Source organism: Sarcophilus harrisii, chromosome 2, assembly GCF_902635505.1.
Source record: "Sarcophilus harrisii chromosome 2, mSarHar1.11, whole genome shotgun sequence".
In the NCBI taxonomy this organism is placed as follows: domain Eukaryota; kingdom Metazoa; phylum Chordata; class Mammalia; order Dasyuromorphia; family Dasyuridae; genus Sarcophilus; species Sarcophilus harrisii.
In genome coordinates this window covers 628004195-628024333 of record NC_045427.1, presented here as the reverse complement: position 1 = coordinate 628024333, position 20139 = coordinate 628004195, and the positions used below count along the sequence as shown (strand labels likewise).

General features: G+C 43.8%; 1 protein-coding gene across 1 annotated transcript in view; it reads right to left on the bottom strand.

The window, feature by feature from the left end:
* Positions 1 to 642: 642 nt before the first annotated feature.
* Positions 643 to 20139, bottom strand: part of OPN4 (opsin 4) — a 36046-nt gene continuing 16549 nt past the window's right edge. The window contains exons 3-11 of the mRNA XM_003754913.2: positions 18738 to 18871; positions 18241 to 18444; positions 17681 to 17852; positions 16807 to 16968; positions 14291 to 14398; positions 12795 to 12975; positions 9355 to 9501; positions 7958 to 7993; positions 643 to 1899 (exon numbers count right to left, since the gene is read on the bottom strand). Coding sequence (XP_003754961.1) covers positions 1861 to 1899; positions 7958 to 7993; positions 9355 to 9501; positions 12795 to 12975; positions 14291 to 14398; positions 16807 to 16968; positions 17681 to 17852; positions 18241 to 18444; positions 18738 to 18871 — 1183 coding nt within the window. The 3' untranslated portion in view covers positions 643 to 1860. The remainder of the gene's footprint in view (positions 1900 to 7957; positions 7994 to 9354; positions 9502 to 12794; positions 12976 to 14290; positions 14399 to 16806; positions 16969 to 17680; positions 17853 to 18240; positions 18445 to 18737; positions 18872 to 20139) is intronic.

The following is a 20139-nucleotide window of genomic DNA, read 5'->3' as shown; positions in this document are numbered from 1 at the left end:
CCATATGTGTTGGGGGAGGGAATAAAATGGGCTTGAATTTGACCCTGGGTGTCAAATCTCTGTGGTCCAAAGAACCGGGGAAGTTCCAAAGGGAGCTAGTATCATCTTGTGGGATTTGCATCTGTCTGTGAACAAGCATTTATTAAGCACCTGCTGTGTTCCAGGCACTGCGCTAACAAGAAAGGTAAAAACAGTTACTGCCCTTGGTCGAATGGGAGTGACAACATGCAAAATGGCAGCAGTCTCAGAGGGAAGGCACTCCCATTGATCAGAAGAAACACTGCCTCACACTTTCTTCTTGTTCTCAATGTACCTGTAAGTATAATCAAGGGAAGGACTTTCCTCTCACTAGAATCAGAGCTGAGCTCAGAATCCCCTGATAGAATAAATGACTCCAAATGCCCACTCAGGCAGGAATCAAAACAGGGACAAGACGGGGAAAACAGTGGGCCGAGAGTAAAGATAGCGCTTGATACTCAGTTATGGGGGGGGAGGGGTTAAGTTTTATTGATGTTTTTGATTCTCTATATTAGTTATTTCCTGATTTTCCCTCCCACCCCTACATTTAACCCTCCTTTATAACATAAATAACATACACACACACAGAATTAAACAAAATCAATTGACAAAAAAAGACCACACCTGACACTGAATGTCATATTCTGCTCTTGTAGATCCCCACCTCTCAGAAAGAACAAAGAAGCAGGAATGAATTCTACTGTTTATTTTCCCAAATCAAAATTGAGGATTACAATGACTCTGACCTTGGCTCTCTTCCTATTATTTGTACATTTCCTCCCGGCAATGAGAGACAGCATGACTTAGAGACTAGTGAGCTGGCCTGGGGAGCCCTGGCTTGAAATCCTACAGAAACATCTTTGCAAGCTTCATATTGACTTTGAAATTCTCATATTCACATTATCTACATTCTTTTGTATTTTTATTTGTTTTGTTTTTTTTTTCAGATTGCCCAATTATATTTTAATTTGGTTCTGATTTCACTTGGGAGTTTTGCAAGCTGTGTGGGACACCTCTGTTCTAGGAAACTTTAAGACTATAGGTCCCACAGGAGCTGCCAGGTACTTTGGGAGAAGAAATTTCCTCACCTGGGAGTTCTCTTTGACAATGAAATCCCACTCCTCCATCCAATACCATCCCACTGGCAACAGAATAATGGAGAACGATTCCATTTTACCTTTGGGGACTTTTTTTCACGAAACTTCCATTAAAACCAGAGAGACCTCAGATAAATTAAAAGAGATTATAATGGAAGCCAACTATAAGCACATAAGATTTGTGCATGCATGTTACACATTTTTTAAAATGAGGTTAACCCTGTCGTCTGTGAGCCCTGTTTAGTCATGGAGGGAGAAATGGAGAGAAAACAAGATTACAGTATTTCAAATAATCTTGTGTGACTCAAACACCCCAGGCCAAATCTCTATGCTTTTATTGCTAGGCAGTCACCAATTTTTTTTAACAGCTTATTTTCAAAAGAATACAAAACAACAGCAAACTACCAATGAGTAGTAACACAAAGAAACTGCTCTTGGGAGCCACGGGCCAAATCATGTCCCAGGTTTTCTGTCATAGAGAGGGACTATTGCTTGGGAAAGAAGGGTTTGAGAATCACATTCTAGTGAGGAAAGGAGGGATCCTTGTCCCAGCTGGTGGAGGGCTCATAATCACAACAGGGCACCAGACATGTGGCAACATCAAAAGTGTTTTGATTTCCATTTTCATGGTATCAGTGCGTAAGTGTGCAGTATGTCCACAGATTGGTAGTTTTCCAGAGGAAGTCGTCACGTGACCAAAAGCACCGAGTAATGAGCAGCCTCTGGGCAGAGGGAAGAATTGAATTTATATTTGAAGATCCAGGCTGGAGAGCAGGGTCCCTGCCTGTGAAAATAAACAACACAGACATATCAGGAAGGGAGAACCCCATGAAGGCTGGCTCCTTGCCTTAACAGGAAGCACCTGGGGTCTTTGCAGGCAGATCTGCAGGGACTCTGTGGGTGAAAGGTAAGGTTAAAAAGTCTGGCTCCTTTAACCACCTCTGATGCCAATCTGGCCTTAGTTGGGTAACCTCTCTTGATCTCGTTTCCCTTATCTGAGAAATGGGGATAATAATCCATGTAATGCCTACCTTGCAAGGTCATGAGTGTAAGGAATCTGCCGATCTAAAAAGTGATAGTTATTATTTAGATGATCAAGTCATCAGTGTACGCTGTCTGCCAAAAAGCCGATGGAACTTTGGATTGCATCTGCAAAAATATAGTCTACAACTTCTAAGTATTCTTCACCCGAGCTCTGTGAACTTGGTTTTAAAAAGTATTTATCATAATAACGATAGTTCAACATAATTGACTTCCTTTGTAATCCCACAGCTTATTTTGTGCATTCAAAAACAGCATTTTGAGAAAGGATCTATAGACCTCATCACTCTGCCACTGGATTCTATGAGACAGAGAAGGTTTGGACCTAGAAAAAGGAGGCAGTGGCCCCCCCCTCTCCTGGAGTCCTGTGCAAGGTCCTGAGCACCCCATTTTAGGAAGGATATGGACAAATAGGAATGTGTCCTTAGGAGGATGGCCAGGATTCTAAGGGGCCTAAAAACCAAGCCAAGGACAGGATCAGTTGAAAAAGCCAGGCTTCTTTAGCCTGAATTAAAGAAGTCCTCGAGGGAACATGATGGCTGCCTTCAAATATGAGAAGGGCCGTCATGGAAAAGGGGATTAGGATCTGTTTTGCTTGGCCTCTGAGGGCAGGACAAGGACCACTTGGGGATAAGTTACAGAGAGGCTGATTTTGGCTCAAATAGAAGGAAACCTTAATCACTGGTGCCGTCCAGGGGAGGATGGGTGGCCTTGGAAGGGTGTCACTGGGAGGACCTTCTTGCTGGATGAGAACTTGTCCAAAATACTGGAGCAGTGGGGGGAGGCGGAGGAAATCATTCTTGCTCCAAGTTGGGACGCCCATCAGATGGACGACCCTTCAACACTTGGGAGCTTTACTTTTACCTTTATACTCCTCCTCTTTCACCTGAATCACAGAGATAGAAGAGAGTGATGGGGAGAAAAACTAGCATATTTCCTGGAAAGGGATCATGGTCCACAGACATATCTGGAAGCACCAAAGGGGAAACTTATTCCAACCCTCTTATTTAACAAATGAGGCAACTGAGGTCCAGAGTGGTTAAGGGTCTTCCTTAGGCAACTCGATGACACGAAGGATAGGACACTGGACCCAGAATCAGGAGTCTGAATCCGCCCTCAGACACTTACCAGCTGTAAATAACATCTACCAACCAACTGTGCAACCCAAGCAATCTCAGTTTCCCTTAGTTTTCTTATCTCTAAAATGGGGATAACAACAACAGTACTGATGAAAAGGGTGATTGTCAAATGAGCTAGCATATGAAGTGCTTGACAAACCTTAATATTAACAATTAGCTGCTATTATTATTAATTATTATTATTGCCCAAGCCCACACGGACAGCAAGTAGCAGAGTCAGAATTGGAACCCGTGGCCTTTAGAATCATTCCCAGGGAACTTACTAGGGAGAGACCTTCAGATGACTGAGCCTTATCCCAAAGGCGATCAGAAGGGGGTGGGGGCCATATACCTCTAAGGGATGGCGCCTAGTGTCAGAAGATCTGTGTACAAGACATTTCAAGTGGCCCAGAATATATTCTTCTCTAGCTCTGATCTATGTTCCATTCTCTCACTGGGCAGATGAAGGTTGACAGCTGCCGTTCTTTTTATAGGGGCCAAGTATTTTCTGTGACATGCTGAACACCAGGAGAGTGAGATTCACACATGCAGGCGTCCAATCAGTCTACAATCTTCCACAGTGAGGACATTGGCAAAGACCCCCCCCCCCAAGTCTAACACACACCCTTAGAGATGGTCCCCTCATGTGTGCTGCATCTGTACCCAGAGAACCACGGGCACTGAGCATTTGTAGCTGCAGAGTGCTATAAAGGGTACTCATGGGACCCCCGGCACGTCAAAGCTGGACTTCTTAAACTTTTTCTATCTTTTTCACCCAAGGAACTTTTATGCCACTTTGGGCATATATATAAAAAAATACACACACACACACACATTATATAAAATAGGTATACAATAAAACAGATATAAAATATATATTGTATAAAATAAGTATGCAAATCAAACACTTGTTGATAAGGAATCATAATCTCATGACCTCCACATTCAGTTATGAGACAAACCTTATCTCAATGTGGTTGTCACCCACAGTTTTAAGAAGCTTTGTTGTGAAATATATAATTTATGCTTATTTTTTTTCTTTATTGCCCTTACCTCCAAAATATATTTGTATACCTGAGCTGGTCTGACCCTCACAAACTGGTAAGGTAGGAGGTTTAGCTATTATTAACCCTATTTTTCAGTTGAGGAAACTGAGGCACAAAGGAGTTAAAGAGACTTGCTGAAAAAGTACATAGCAAGTATCAGTGTTAACTTATGCTTTGAAATGGGTCTTCCCTGTGCTTGAAGAGTTTTTTGTGGTTATTGTTTTTTACTATGTTTGCTTTTTACTTTATAAGACAATGAGATACACACCCAACCTAATCTAATCTTAAATCCACTTACATTTCTGTTCAGACAGACTTCACACAGCAATATAACCTGTGTGTTCACTCTCTGTCTGTACCAGGTGGGAAACTGGCTTGATGGAGACCCCAGCCCAGCTAAGAAGCTGGGGCTCCCCTAAGGCACAAGGCAGAATAATAACAAGGAACTGGAGAACTGGAGAGAGAGGGAGCAGGGCTGGCCCTTCCCCCTTGGCCAGGCTGACCTAGCTGGTGTGATAGGGGAACTGAGAAGGTCTCCCTGCTCACAACGGCCCCCTGCCTGCCTGCCTGCCACCTGTTGTGGGCTGGAAATCCCACCCTTGGAGTCTCTCTTGGAGTGTCTCCAGCCCCAGCCTTCCTCTTTTTTATGCCTATTAAAATGTAAATAGGTTGGTCTATTATCCAGTAAACCAAAGGTGCTTTTTAAATTTTGTTTATGTTTTTATTGAGATGGAGACTAAGGAGGTTTGGTGGGGAAAAGGTGTTAAGAGAGACAGGGAGTCTTTTCTGTCCAGGGAGTGAATAAAACTGGGCAATAGGAGGGCATTTGGACCCTTGAAAGGGAGGAGATGAGGGAAAACTGAGCATTAAGAAGATATTGTTCTGCTGGGGAAGGAAGGTCCAGAAAGGAAAGAAATGAAAATTCACTTGGGTAATTTAAATGGAAAGAGGTACCTGCTTTTAATTTGGGGTGACCTGTAGAGGGAAAAATTATTCTGTTTTGGAAATGACCTGGAAAGCTGTATGGAATTGTTCATTCCCCTTTTAGGACAGAGGAAGGAGATATCTACTTAACTAAGTGATTAGCTACCAAGAATATGGCAGAACACTCACCACCTACATCCAATTAGTAAGCTTCCTGGGCCTGGGAGAGATGTTGGTCCGTGGGTTCTGCCCAGAGAGTACAAATGGCTGAATCCCCAAACTGGGAAGCTATAGTGGAAAGCACTGTGCTCAGATGGCATCAGGAGGGCCCCAGCCATTGGGGTTCTGGGACTGATAAGGATGGTGAGCCTCACTGAGCTTAGGTAACTATAGGCAAGGATTAAGTTAGCAGTATAGGTGCCACTCGGTCTGGAACGGGGTAGTTCCCTTTCATGCCCCTTTCTGATGATCTTAGCCTGGTATTACATTTCTGAATTTGTATATTCTCTTTTTCCTTGTAAATAAACCCAAGAGAATGTACTCTTGTGGTCTAGAGGGGGGTAAAGGCAGGTGATAGAATGAGGAAAAAGGAAAGTGAATGTTCCTAGCCAAAAACATGACTGGGGTGGAGGAAGGGGAGCGGATACCTGGGTAATGGGTGTGGTGGATCTCTGACATCCCCCCCCCCCAAAGCTGGGCTGGCTCAGTGCTCTGGATTGGGGGTTAGTGATTAGGGGAATTCACAAAGTAGCGAAATGGTAAAAAACAACTTTGGATCAGAAAGCAAAAACCCCCTAAAGCAGGACTTCTTCAGCTTTTCCCACTTGCCACTCCTTTTCACTCCAGAAATTTTTTGTGACCCCAGGTATTACAGGTATACAAAATAGGCATAGGAATCAAAATTTTACTCATAATAAATAATAATTTCATGAGTCTCATATTCAGTTACAAGGGGTCATGAACCACAGTTTGAGAAACTAGGTCCTACATGTATACATATATTGTATTTAACTTATACTCTAACATATCTAACATATATTGGTCAATCTGCCATCTGGGGAGGGAGCGGGAGGAAGAGGGGAAAAATTGGAACAAAAGGTTTGGCAATTGTCAATGCTGAAAAATTACCCATGCATATATCTTGTAAATAAAAAGTTATAATAAATAAATAAAATTAAATGTTAAGCAACGTTAAAAAAAGAAAGAAACTAGGTCCTAGATTAATTCCAGGAGCACAAACAGGGACCCCAAGATACCAGTTTTTTGAGCAGAACATACTGGCTCTGGAGTACAAAGATTCTGGGTTCTAATCTTGCCTCTGGTGCTTATCACCTGTGTAGCCTTGGGTCTCTCTGAGCCTCGATTTCCTTACCCTTAAAATGAGGGGAATTAGAGTAGAGGACTTCTAAGGTTCCCTCTACCTGGAGAGTGGGAGCCCTCTATGTCCTAGATGCCCCCCCCTCCCCGGGCAGGTTGATAAAGGCTAGAGACCCCTTTGCAGAATCAGGTTTTGAAATGAATCAAATAAAATACATATGATTGCAAAAGAAACCAATTCGAATGAAATATTGTTTTAAAATACTTTTAAAAACCTGGTTAAGAACCTCTTATTCAGAACTAAGGCCCAAGGTTGGACCCATGGTGCTCTAGGCTGATGGGGGTGAGGGGAGAAAGCTTATGTCTTTAAATAAATCCTCCAGACTCCTCAGGGGCAGTCCACCCTCCAGAGAGTTTCTCGACCCAGACCTTTAATGGCCATGAGGCCTTCAGCTGCACTGTTGGGCGCAGGCCAACTGGGCAATTAGGACCTTCTCCACAATCCCAGCCCTTTCCTGGGGCCATACTGCTATGGTGACTATTTACCCACTCAGTCTTTACCCCTATTGAAAATGTGAGCAAGAGCATGAAGCCTGTCTGGCATTCCTTCCTAAACTCGGGACTGGATGTTCCAGTTCCTCTGCTGTTACAGGAACATTTTTCTGGTTGTCCTGTGCAAATTCGTGCAGATTAACTGTCTAAATCCATAGCTTCGTGGGTGCCCGAGTCAGAAGCGGGTATAGGAAGTTCTTTGGCTCCCCCTTTATTGACATGTCAGACCAAGATAGGGCTTAAGGAGGCAGACAAGTCTTGCTGCTGATAAATGACCGTTTCTTCCCCATCCACAGGAGCCCCCTCATGCTTCCAAGTGCATCTCCTTGGCTTGAAACCTGTATTTCAGCCCCGGGTTTCAGCCTTGCCCCTGGCACTTGAGCCTTCTGGAGAAAAATCTGGATTCTAGCTTGACCTGCTTCTGCTTGGCCCTTTGCCTAGATCTCAATATTGTCCCTTTCCCCTCAGCAAGGAGGGAATTCCTCAGGCCCTGGGTTCCCGGGGTCATTTATGTAAAACAAGACAGGAGAATCTCCTGAACTCAGTAAGAGGAGAGCTGATAGTAAAGGGAAGATTTATAGGTAGGCAATGAGGGGCTTGCCCTCAGCTCAGCCTGGCCAAGGGACCATGAGGTTTCCTGGTTGGAGGTTTGGCGACCAATTTATCCCCAAGAGATAAAATTTGAACCACTGCAGCTTAGCCTAGAATGGGTCAGGAAGGGGGAATTAGGCCCCAATGACTTCAAGTTTCTTGTCCCTGAACTAGAGGGCCAACCTTGGTGTTGGATGGAGTTTGAGCAGAGTGGGCCATATCTCAGGCTCAGGGTTTGGGCCCCCATACTCACCTCCAGGAGGGATAAGTCATCCATCTCTTCCAATGTCTAAAGGCAAAAAAGCAAGAGTCACAAGCCCTAGTAGCTGACATGCTTCCAGAGTCACTCTAGAGATGTTGCCTAGAAAAAGGATGGGACCATCTGGATCCATGGGGACAGGGTGGCGCAGTGAACTCAGGGTCCATTGCTTGGAAACTCCCAATTGAGCATCAGAAAATGCACTTGGTCCCTAAGTTTCCTCAACAGTGACTGACACATAGTAATCATTGAATAAATGTTTGTTGACAGATTAACTGATTAGAGTTAAAAGAACAAAAAGTCCCAGTTCTACAATTTCCTTTTCTATAAAATTAGAAATTAATAGCAATGGGGCAGCTAGGTGGTGCAGTGGATAGAGCATCAGCCCTGAAGTCAGAAAGCCCTGAGTTCAAATGTAGGTTCAAACACTTAACACTTCCTAGCTTTGTGTGACCCTGGGCAAGTCACTTAACTCCAATTGTCTCAGAAGGAAGGAAGAAAGGAAGGAAGGAAGGAAGGAAGGAAGGAAGGAAGGAAGGAAGGAAGGAGGGAAGGAAGGAAGGAAGGAAGGTAGGAAGGAAGGAAGGAAGGAAGGAAGGAGGGAGGGAGGGAGGGAGAAGGGAGAGCAATAAAGCATTCTCTATCAATCCCAGGGAATTATAAAGATCAGTAAGATATTATAGGAGAATTATTTGTAAAAAGTTAGCATTTGATTTAAAGTCAGATATTATTATTATTATTATTAATGGATTTGGTGGGAATTCAGTTATATTGGGAAGAACTTGAGTATCTATTCTTTCATAGCCCTCCTAATTAGCTTTTACTTTAGCCAAAAGACATCTTGACTTTTAGACAGGATCTTGACCTTGGCCCCTGCCTAGGGTACCACCTAAAAGCAACTTGGACCTTCTTCTCTTCCATAAATAATGCTCCTATTTCTCATCTTCCCTTCCTCTCCTGCTGCTGCTCCATTTAACTTTCTCTGCCTCCATATCTAACAGGGTCAAGCCCATAGGTTCTGAGGAGTACTTGGTAACCGGAATTAGGGAATTCAATGGAGTCAGCCCCCGCGTCAGCCTATGGGCCACCCAGCACACCCTGGCCCTGCTCAGCTCAGCATCTTCCCTTTCCCCTTCTTCTGGGCCTGGACCAACCATTGTAGATCCTAGATTGAGATATGGAAGGGTCCTTCAAGGCCATTCAGCCCAATTCCCTTGTTTTTTATAAAAGAAAAATGAGGTTCAGAGAGACTGAGAGGTCATTCACAGTCACACAGCTAATGAATGTCAGAAGGGGGATTTCCACCCAGCTTTGGCACCCTCGCTGTCACTCACACTGTCTCTACCCTTCAGTTTGGGGATGGCCTTAGGGCCACCATCCTGCCCAGTCACCTTCGCCAGAGTCTCCCAGCTCTGACCCTTGGCCTTGGCGCTGGCCGACGGCTCTCGTGTTTCCATGGTCTCTTCGTCCATCCCGCAGTATCCCTCTAGGCTCCTCAAGGTCAGGCCTTCGATACCTGCCTCAATGTTGTTCCAGCCCTGCAAAGAACCCATGAGGAGAAAACTCATCACTCTGGGCTCTCCACCGCCGTATTTCTTTGATGGAAGAGGGAAATGTGCATCGTTGAAGAGCCAAAAAGACATCTTCCCCTCTCTCTGAGCCCAGCCCTTCTTAACTCCCATATCTACTGGTGTGATTCTCCACACCCAAGAGTGCTCTCCCCTCTGCTTTGCTCCCTGAATTACTCACCAGGTTTTCCTGGAAAGATTTGAGAATCCAAACTCTAAGCCTTATAACTTCAGAATCAATTAGATATGTTTGGTGTGTTTATATGTGTAAAACTGTGTGTCTATCAATTTATTAAGTATGTATATTCTGAATTTATTGAGTTTATGTAAAGCTAAGTCTGTGTGTGTACTTGTATCTGTCAAATTGTTGTATGGATGTTGCATGGAGCCCATCCTGGAGGATCTGGGACAGGAGGCAGCGGAGGGAGTTTGCTGTCTCATGGGGACTAACATCTGCAGATCCCCTGCCTTGGGTCATGATTAAAGCCGATAGGGACTGTCACCTTTCCTAGTTCACAAGCTTAGGACTTTGGTCCAGTGGACAGACTGGGGCCCAGTGCTAGTGTCCCTCAGATACAGGGGGTACCGATGGCTTGCTGCCTACTGACTTTTGGTGAGTCCCCACTGTGTTTGAGGGCGCCTGGGGTGATACACAAACTGGAGGAGGCACAGTTCCTTACCTTGAGGAAGCTCACACTTCAGTGGGGGAGAATGAAAGGATAAATCCACATGAAAGAAACTGACAGTGCAATTTAGCAACAAATGGAAGCCAAGAAGAGACTGGATTCCAAGAAGGAAGGAAGACTGAAGACAGCTGGGTGAGTAAGGGAGCCGAATGCAGGCAATTCTTGGCTGGATCTTGTTCCTTCCTTTTAAAAGGCTGTGATGGGTCAGTATCTGTCCCTTGCATACCACCTGTTTTTGAACCCCAAAGCTCCAAGTTCATCTGCTTGCTGATCCTGTGCCAGCTGAGTGCTTATTCTGCCGTCAGTGAGCTGTGACCATGGCCACGTCACCCTCCTCTGGGACTCAGTTTCCTTTTCTCTAAAATGATGGGACTGGACTACACAATCTCTCCCATTCTGTGGTGCAAGGAGCTATTTCAGAGACCAAGTGGTCCAGTGAGAAGAACACTGGCCCAGGCAAGAGAGGGCCCGGGATCTGATTCTGACCTTGCTATGTAACTCTGGACAGGTCAGCTCACTCCTCTGAGCTTTTTCCCTTCCTTTGTCAGATAAGGAGATAATATCTGGCTAGGACTGGAGAAAAAATGTTGGGGGAGTCTCTGCAATTTGAAGTGATTTGGAGAAAATAAGCTAATAATATCAATGCAAAGTGACATTTGTCCCATTGTAGTCATACAATAATATACCACTCACATGCCCCAAAATGGCCCTGAAGGCCGGAGCCTCACCTGTACCTGAGCAGGTATCTTCTGACCAGCATCTCCAACAAATGAGCACCTAGTCTTTCGTATGAGCCTCTCTAGTGATGGGAACTCACTACCTACTTTTTGGATAGTTTTCATTAAGAATTTTTCCTTCATGGATACATATATTGTATTTGACTTTCACTTTAACATGTATTGGTCTACCTGCCTTCTAGGGGAGGGAATGGGGGAAAGGAGGGGAAAAGTTGGAACAAAAGGTTTTGCAATTGTCGATGATGAAAAATTACCCATGCATATATCTTGTAAATTAAAAGCTATATAATAAAAAAAATTTTTTTAAGAATTTTTCCTTATACTAAACCTCAAACAACCTCTCTGTTAATTTTAGTAGTTACTTCTCTGAGACAGTCCTTCAAATATCTGAAGACAGTGGTCACATCCACTCTGCCTTTTGCTTTCTAAGTTAAATATCCCTTATTCCTGAACTCGATTCTCAAATGGTGAAGTCTCAAGATATCTCACTCTCCTTTGGATGCTCTTATCTATGAATGTCCCTAATAAAAGGGGCTACCTAGAACCAGATACAAGACTCCAGGTATTTTCTGATCAGAGAGGAACATAGTAGGTCATTCTGGTCCCTATGTATCCTAAAATCACTTTTTAAAATGTCAAACATAGTCTCAGAGCTGACATGGGTAAATGTTTAAATACTTATCTAGGTTTCTATTCTCCAGCTCCTGAGGCTGCATGTGTTTGGACCATTTCTTTTTTAAAAAATATATTCCCATATTAGTCATATTGTAAAGAAAAATTAAAACAAAAGAGGAAAACCATGAGATAAAAAAAATAAACAATCAAAAAGATGTAAAAATAATATTCTTTGATCCACATTCAGTCTCCATAGTTCTCTCTCTGGATACAGATGGCATTTCTCTCCCAAGTCTATTGGAATTGTTTTGAGTCATTGCATTGTTGGGAAGAGCTAAATATATCATAGCTGATCATTGTACAGCATTACTGTTACAACGTTCTCTTGGTTCTGCTCACTTCACTCAGCATTAGTTCCTGTAAGTCTCTCCAGGCTTCTCTAAAATCAGCCTGCTCATCATTTCTTATGGAACAATAATATTCTGTTACACTCATATACTTGTTCAGCCATTCCCCAGCTGATGGATATCCAATTCCTTGGCCCATTTCTAAGTGTGGGTGTGGAATGGGGTGGCAAGGAGAAGGAGGAAAGACTACTGTCCAAGGAGCTCAGCCCTATATACACTCTTACCTCTTCAATCTGGGAGAACAAAATTTCCATATTCCAAAATTTCATGTTCAAGGCCTTCCATATTCCAGCCCTGACCTACCTCTCCCACCTTAACTTTTGCTTCTTCCAAACTACTCTAGGAACCCAAGCCATCTCTCACGACTGTCTTGAATACCCCCATGTTCATTTCCATCTCCTGCCCTCTCTACCTATCCAAATTCTAAATACCCTTCAAGGCCAGTTGAGATTTAGGACCTATGAGCCTCCTCCTCCTAAGGGTATGTCAGAATACTTAATACCAGAATCAAACAATCTAATCTTCGATAATCTGGCTTGTGCTATTGCTGGTTCATTGTTTTGGGGGGAGACTCATCTCCCCTACTGTATATGAGCTTTTAGGTCTCTCTTTATCCCATCTGTCCCACATCTGGCACACCTGGGAGGGCTAGAGACGTTGAGTGACTCAGACCATCTGCTGGCAGACTTGGGGTCCCAAGTCACCCTGCTGCCAGAGGTAGGAGGTGAAGACCTCTGCATGGAGCCCTCCTGGTGACCTTGGAGAGAGCAGGCCCAGGGCCCGCACAGGGAGCTACAGGGAACATGAGGAATACTTACGGCTTCGCTCTCAGAACCCAAGGATAGCTGACGTCTCCCTCGAGACTGCCAGCTGATATCAGACGCTTGGCTGGCTGTAGTGGAGCGGTGGGTGAAGCGGTAACTGCTGAAAGATTGAGTGCGCGGGTGCCTTATACCAAGCACGGCCCTAAGGCATGGGAAGTTCTGAGCGATGGCCATTCTGGGGATGAAGAAACCCAGTTGGTTATGCTCTATGTCCTCAGGGATCTTCCTGTCACCAAAGACACTGAAAGGGTGAGTCCTTCCCCCCAACCCTCTGTGGGGCTGTGAAGGGATCATGGTGTACATGGGGTAGGAAAAGAAAAAAAAAGCCATGGCCCTGGGTTCAAATCCTGCCACCAATGTGATTACACTGTCCAGGCCTTATCTATAAAATGAGGGCCTGGACTAGGTGATCTCTAAGGTCCCTTGTGGCTCTAAATCCCATAATAGTATGATCCTGAAAGGCCCCCTCAGCATTCAGACCCTCCTCTATAATATCCCATCCCATCCAGGATAAAAGCAAGGATCCCAGTAAGTATCAGACAATGTTTGAGCTGAAAGGGACCTCGGAGATCTCTTTGATCAGCCCCCCGTTTACTAATCACAGAATCATACAGATAGTAAGTAGCTGGTCTCAAAGCCAGATTCAGTGCTCTTTCCACAGTATTGTAGGAGCATCCCTAAAAGAAAAGAACAGGCCAAAGTCTGTATAAAAAAACAAATAACTTATGTCTCTGAGATGGGACCATCATCTCCTAGACCTGGAAGACTCACGGTTCCAAGTTGGCTTTGTAATGACTGGAAATAGTTAGGGTTCTGGGAGCGTCGTGTTGGGACTGAGTCTAACTGGAAGGAAGCAATTCTCATGCAGCAGCGGGGGTGAGGGGGAATGGAGGGAGCATAATAAGTAGATGGATTTTTGGTTGCCTCAACAAACCTTGACCTTGACATTTACAAATGGGTCCATACTCCAAGGACATAGTTATAAAGGCGATTTAAAAAATAACACGGATGCAGAAAAGATGGCTCCTCCTTATCAATACTCCCAGGCTACCCCCATCCCTTGTCTATTCGGAGCATTCTCTCTGCAGATGTTTATCCAGAGTGTCAGGGTCTGAGGCCTCCTGCCTACAAGGGTTCCACATGTCAGGGTCCAAGGCCTCCTATCTACAAGGGTTCCACATCTTCTTCCATTAGCATCGGGGAGAGCAGAGTAGGTTTCCAGGAGATGCTCCTAAGGGTGGAGCTATGGCTAAGCCTGTGTTAAAGACTCCCATTGGGAGGACCTCTAAAAGCCTATCCTATGGCCTGATGCCTAAGACTTTCCTGAAGGACACAGAAGGCAAGATAGACATGTACAAGGAAAGCTGTCCAGGTGGACAAACTTCCCAGGGGTTTGAATGGGAGGAAACTGCACAGGGTCCAATGTGGGGACTCTGGGACTCTGAAAGAAAGGCATGAAGAATGGGACATAAGTGCCGGTGGGCGCTTACCTGTACTTGGGGTGGCTGATGGCATAAATGATCGGATTGTGGATGGCAGAGGCCTTGGCAATGATGGCCGGCACCGAGTTCATATAGGGAGTCAGGACGTGGGAATACCTAGAGGGGGGAGGGAACCAGAACTAAAAGTGATGCTGCTGACAGAGGAATATCTGCTCCAACTCTCTCCCCCGGGCTCTGAGGTCGGAGCCTCACAATCGCCTGAACAGACTCATTTGTTCAGATGTAGCCGTCTACAACCCCTTCAAACTCAAGTTTCTGGTTTGTCTTATTGCAAGAGAGCTGGGGGTCTGAGCAAGAGGAAACGTGTCTGGGTTGGTAAAGTGAAGGAGGAGGTCATCAGCAAGCGAGGCAGGAGGAATGCCAGCAGCAAACAGGTCCCTTTTCTTCTGGAGACCATTAGTAGCTTCTAATGCACACTCATCTGAAACCTGGTCTTGTGCTAGAGTCTTGGAAGGTCAAGCAGTTCATACTCCTGCATTTAAGGAGGATTATACTCACCATCACCAGGCAGAGAAGACTCCTCCCCTTTCCTGGACAGAAAAATTCTTTCTTTGTCTTTGGTGACCCATTTCATAGATTAATAACTCTTATTATATGAATAGTGTATATCAGGGTGGTGCAGTAGTTAGAGCTCTGGGCTTGGAATCAGGAAGATTCATCTTACTGAATTCAAATCCAGCCTCAGCCAATTACTAGCTGTGTGACTCTGGGCAAATCACTTCACTCTGCCTCAGTTTCCTCATCTATAAAATGAGCTGAAGAAGGAAATGGCAAACTATTCAAGTAGCTTTACCAAGAAAACCCCAAATAGGATCACAGAGAATTGGATATGACTAAAAAGTGACTGAACAACAAAAAAGTAAATAGTATTTACCTTTTGCAATTGCTTTCTTGCTATGTATTCTTAGTTTACTCTGACCATCCTCAGACAAGAGAAACAGCAGCAAGAATCTAAGTAATAACAGTGATAAGACTTTCCAATATTTGCAAGGTCTAAGAATTTGCTGAACAAAATAATTATATGGATATGTATACATATATTGTATTTAACCTATATTTTAACATATTTAATATGAATTGGTCAACCTGCCATCTGGGGGAGGACTGAGGGAAAGGAGGGGGAAAATTGGGAGAAAAAGTTTTGCAAGGGTCAATGCTGAAAAATTACCCATGCATGTTATCTTGTAAATAAAAAGCTATAATTAAAAAAAGAAAAAGAAAAAGAATTTGCTGGAGCAGGCACCCCTACTACCCAATTGTTCCATACCTAAATGCCTGGTCTTCATGAATTGCTGGTAGCCAGAAAAACCTGTCACCTGATGGCAATGACTCTCTCAGGGCTCAGCTACCCTGGTCCTCAAGCAAGAAAGTCAGTCTGTTATTAGGTCTATAAGCAAAACTTTTTTGGATTTGTTGGAGCTGCTAGTGATAGCTTGGTATAATCTTTGAAACTCAGGACTCCTCCAGGCCAGGAAAAACATTGGGAAAGGATTTTAGTGGATGAATAATGATATTTGGGATGATGGTGATGGTGGCAAGTCTTCCTAGGGAAAGTGTTGGCTTCCAGCTGAGCTAATAATTGCTGATGGTTACTTGTCATATAATATTTATATATTTATTTTTGTATTAAATCATATTTATACAGTACATTAAAGTTGAGAAGCACTCTATAAATATAATCTTACTTTATCTTTGCAGAAACTCTGGAAGTAGATGTTATTATCCCTATTTTCTGGGAAACTGAGGCAAACAGAGTTAAGTAAATGCTACTATTATCCCCATTTTCTGGGAAACAGAGGCAAGTTGAATGGTAAAGTGACTTGCCTAGGAATATATAACTAGTAGCTATCAGAGGTTTGATTTGAATTCAGGCCTTTATAACTCATACTCAGTGCTCTAGCCACCTAGCTTTTGCTAATCCAGTCATTCCACTGAGTTCTCTGCTCATTGCAGGGCATAGGCCCAAGTGCCCTGCTGATTCCTGAAAAGAGATAAGGACTAGGGGAAAGAGACACAGCCCCATATTTAGCCTCAGAATCCCAACCATAGACCTCAAAATCTTTTTACTATGTTATAGGATCGTATATAATAGAACTGGAAGGGACCAAAGGGAGATCATCAGATCCAACTCCCTCATTTTAGAGATGAGGACATTATCACACAGAGGGCTTGCTACTTGCCCAGGGTCACACAGCTTATTTATGTGTCAGAGGAGGGTTTTGAATTCAGGCCTTCCTAATGCAAGGCTGGCACTCTACGTGTTACCCCATGGTTAACATCCTACTAACGCTTCCTGCTTAGTAAATTCACTTTCTAGAAGAAGTATCAGGAGAGTGTAGTGTACCAGGACAATGGTAGAAAACTCAGAATCCTATCATTTCTTAGATTGATACCCTCGAGAACCCAGTATTTAGTGGAACAAGAAGGGACTCTTGCTGAAATGACTTAAGTTTTCTGTAAGAGTGGTAAGGTTGACTCTAGGGAAGTTCTGGCTAGATAATTACCCAGCAAAGGCCACAAGGGCCACCGTTGAATAAGGGGCCCAGGACAACACAAAGAGTAGGATGACCACTAGGGCAATCTTTGCCATCTTCCATTCATTCTTCATCCTTTGAAAATGCCTCGGGGATGGAGTACTTGCACGAGATCCAATGTTCTGAACGGCCCTAGAGAAACAAGCATGGGAACATGATGGTTTACCCCAGAACTACTCAATCAGTCCAAAGGCCATTGGGGGCCTAGTGAGGAATGGAGAGGTGGGTAAGGATGAGAATGGTCAACTCTGTATAAAAAAAAAAAGTCCTATTCATTAGAAGGGGAATAAATGACTCTGAGCATCAGAAAGAAGGCAACTGTCCCTAATAGCCACAAAATGGTTGGGTTGTTGCTCATCTGGCTTAATCAGTAAAAGTCAGCTTAAAACTCAATGCAGACACCATTGCCCCAGGCAGCCTTTTCATTCCTCGAATACATCCACCTCTCCCGCTTTATTTGTCTTCACAACATCCCCATGAAATAGATGAGACTTGGTCTGTTTTTTCAGTTTTATACATGAAAAAACAGGGCCAGAGAGCAAAGAATGAATGAATCAACGAATGATGGCCTAGATCTTTGACCTTTGGCCTTCTTTCTGATTACTAGTCATACTAATTATTAATAAAGTCATACTATATAAAGTTTGAAGGGATGATATGTGGCACCCAATCCAAATTTCTCATCTTACAGAAGAAACAAAAAGGTAAAAATAATTTCTTCAAAGTCACATAGGCAGGAAGGAACAGGTCGGGGCTTTGTCCTTTGACTCCAAATCCTTGCCACCCATCCCTCCTCCCCCTCTCCCCAGCAGCTAAGAAGGAAGGGCTGCCCCAGGAGGCTCACTTGTTGGTGTCCTTAATGGCCCTGAAGATGAAGATGTAGCAGTAGATGATTACAATCAGTGGGATGAAGAAGACGAAGCAGAAGAGCAGGATGGTATAAGCACGGACAGATGGTGTGAAGGTTGTGTAATCCCAGGAACAAGACGTGAGCAGCCCTTCCGGGACATAGGCACCTTGGGAGGGAAGAGAGCATTTCAAAATCTCCAGTTACCTTAAGAACAGGACATCCTATCTTGGAGTCTTCCTCCAATGGCTTTCTCTGGCTACCCTTTTATCCTTGTGCCTTCTCACCTGCCTTCTTCTCGACTCATCCCCTTCCAAACACTGGTCCAATTTCAGACAAAACCACAGAGATCCTTCTCTTTACCAGGGGCCTGCTAGTCTTACCTACTGGCTGTACATCTTTAAGGTTCCTTAATGGACATGTTGCCACTTTCCCATCACCTAGCTCAGTTGGCTACTCTGCTCATCTTTTTCTTGTTCCTCTCCTACCATCCCCTCCTTTCATGTCCCTTCAGTGTACACCACTGAGAAGGAAAGGCTTAGGAAAACACACTCAACTCCATCCAAAGAAAGGCGGAAGGCTCCAGGCCAGAGAGTACAACCAGACTCCCAGGAGGATGAGTCCGGTCTTCTTCTTGGAGATCATCCCAATGGAGGCCAGAGGGCGGGTGATCACAAAGTACCGGTCCAGGGCTATCACCATCAGCGTTATCATGGAGGTAATGCCAAAGAGAGCCCCACAGAAGGCATAAAATTCACATCCTATGGGTAAATGGAGAAAACCCATTCCCAAGTCATAGACAACATTAATTAAACATCTGTTATTACACAACTCTTGCTAGACTGTAGGGGGTACAAGGGAAGATCATAAGCTTAAAGGATCATATATTTAGAACTGGAAGAGAGGCTCTGAAGGATCCCTTCCCAAGGCAAACACAACAATACCACCCACTCCCCAGGCCAGCTGATGGTGCTAATTAGCACTTGTACCTGACTCATCCAGGCAAAAGATGCATGAAAAGCCCACCCGCCTTCTGGCTGCCGATCCCTCCTACCTTTCTCTCCAAAGATCCAGCGTTTGTACAAGCTGCTGGCGAAAAACACTGGGGCTTGGGTGAAGGACATGAAGAAGTCACTGATGGCGAGGTTGATGATGAACATATTAGCGGGCGTGCGAAGACTGCGGCTCCTGTAGAGACCGGATTATCGACAGGTGGGTTATTGGAGGCCTTTGTGGAAAACTGGCCTCCCACCTTTCACTAGGCCCAGATTCTTCACCTTTTGGGGGAGGCCAAAGGCCCTTCTGTCTGGGGACCTCTTCTCAGAATGACATTTTTAAATGCATAACATAAAAACACATAGAATTTACAAAGAAAATTGATGGCACTGGAATATAATTTTTTTAAAAATCAAAATATTTTTTAAAATTCAAATTTATGGACCCTAGGTTAATAGACCTTAGAGGTTAGAAGAAAGGAAACTCACCATTCAAGGTATATTTACCATTATGTTAATTACTTAGGGAAGTAGAGGCAGCTGGGTAATAAAGTGTACAGAGAGCTAGATCTGGACTCAGGAAGACTTAAGTTTAACTTCAGACACCTGTTTTCATTGTGTGACCCTAGGCAAGTCACTTAACCTTATGACTTTCCTCATCTGTAAAGTGGAGATTTTAAAAAATTCCTGTTTCACAGGATTATTGTGAGGATCAAATGAGATCATATAGGTAAGCCTTGAAGTGCCAAATAAATGCTATTATTGTTACTCTAATTATTACTAAGTGAGGAGACCATCTCTCTACCCAGGGGTGGCAGTGACCCACTACTTACCTATCCCTTTCTGGGAAGATGAATGAGATTCCCTGGAAGAATCATAACAGTTGGTAAAGTCTAGGGTTAAAATGTGGGGATTTTTGATCACGTCTCCCTCAACATTATCAGTTGATTCAATTACGTGTTAGGTTCTCCTTAGGTTACTATTTCATTCATATCTTTGTATCCCCAGCACCCGGCACATAGTGGATGATTATTAAATGTTTGCTAGATTAAGATAAGAAACCTGTATTCTTGGAAACAAAGTAACTGCCCATAAACTGGGCAATGGCTAAACAAATTGTGAACCTAATGAAATTTTATTGCATCGGAAGAAACAGTGACTGTACTGAATACAAAATAGCATCACGAGACCCACATGAACTGATACAAAGGGAAAAAGGCAGAATTAGGAAAACAACAGACACAATAATTACAAAAATAGAAGAAACTAAAAAAAAAAAAGTGGCAAAACTGTATGCCATGAAGTTATAATGACCCACCTTGCCCTCAAAGATGAGACAGGAGATGACTCTTCCATTTCTTCACAGAGAAGAGAGAACATAGGTAGGGAACACTGCATGCATCAGACTTTCCTGATATATACATTGGTTAGTTTTATTGAATATTTTTCTCCCTTAGGATA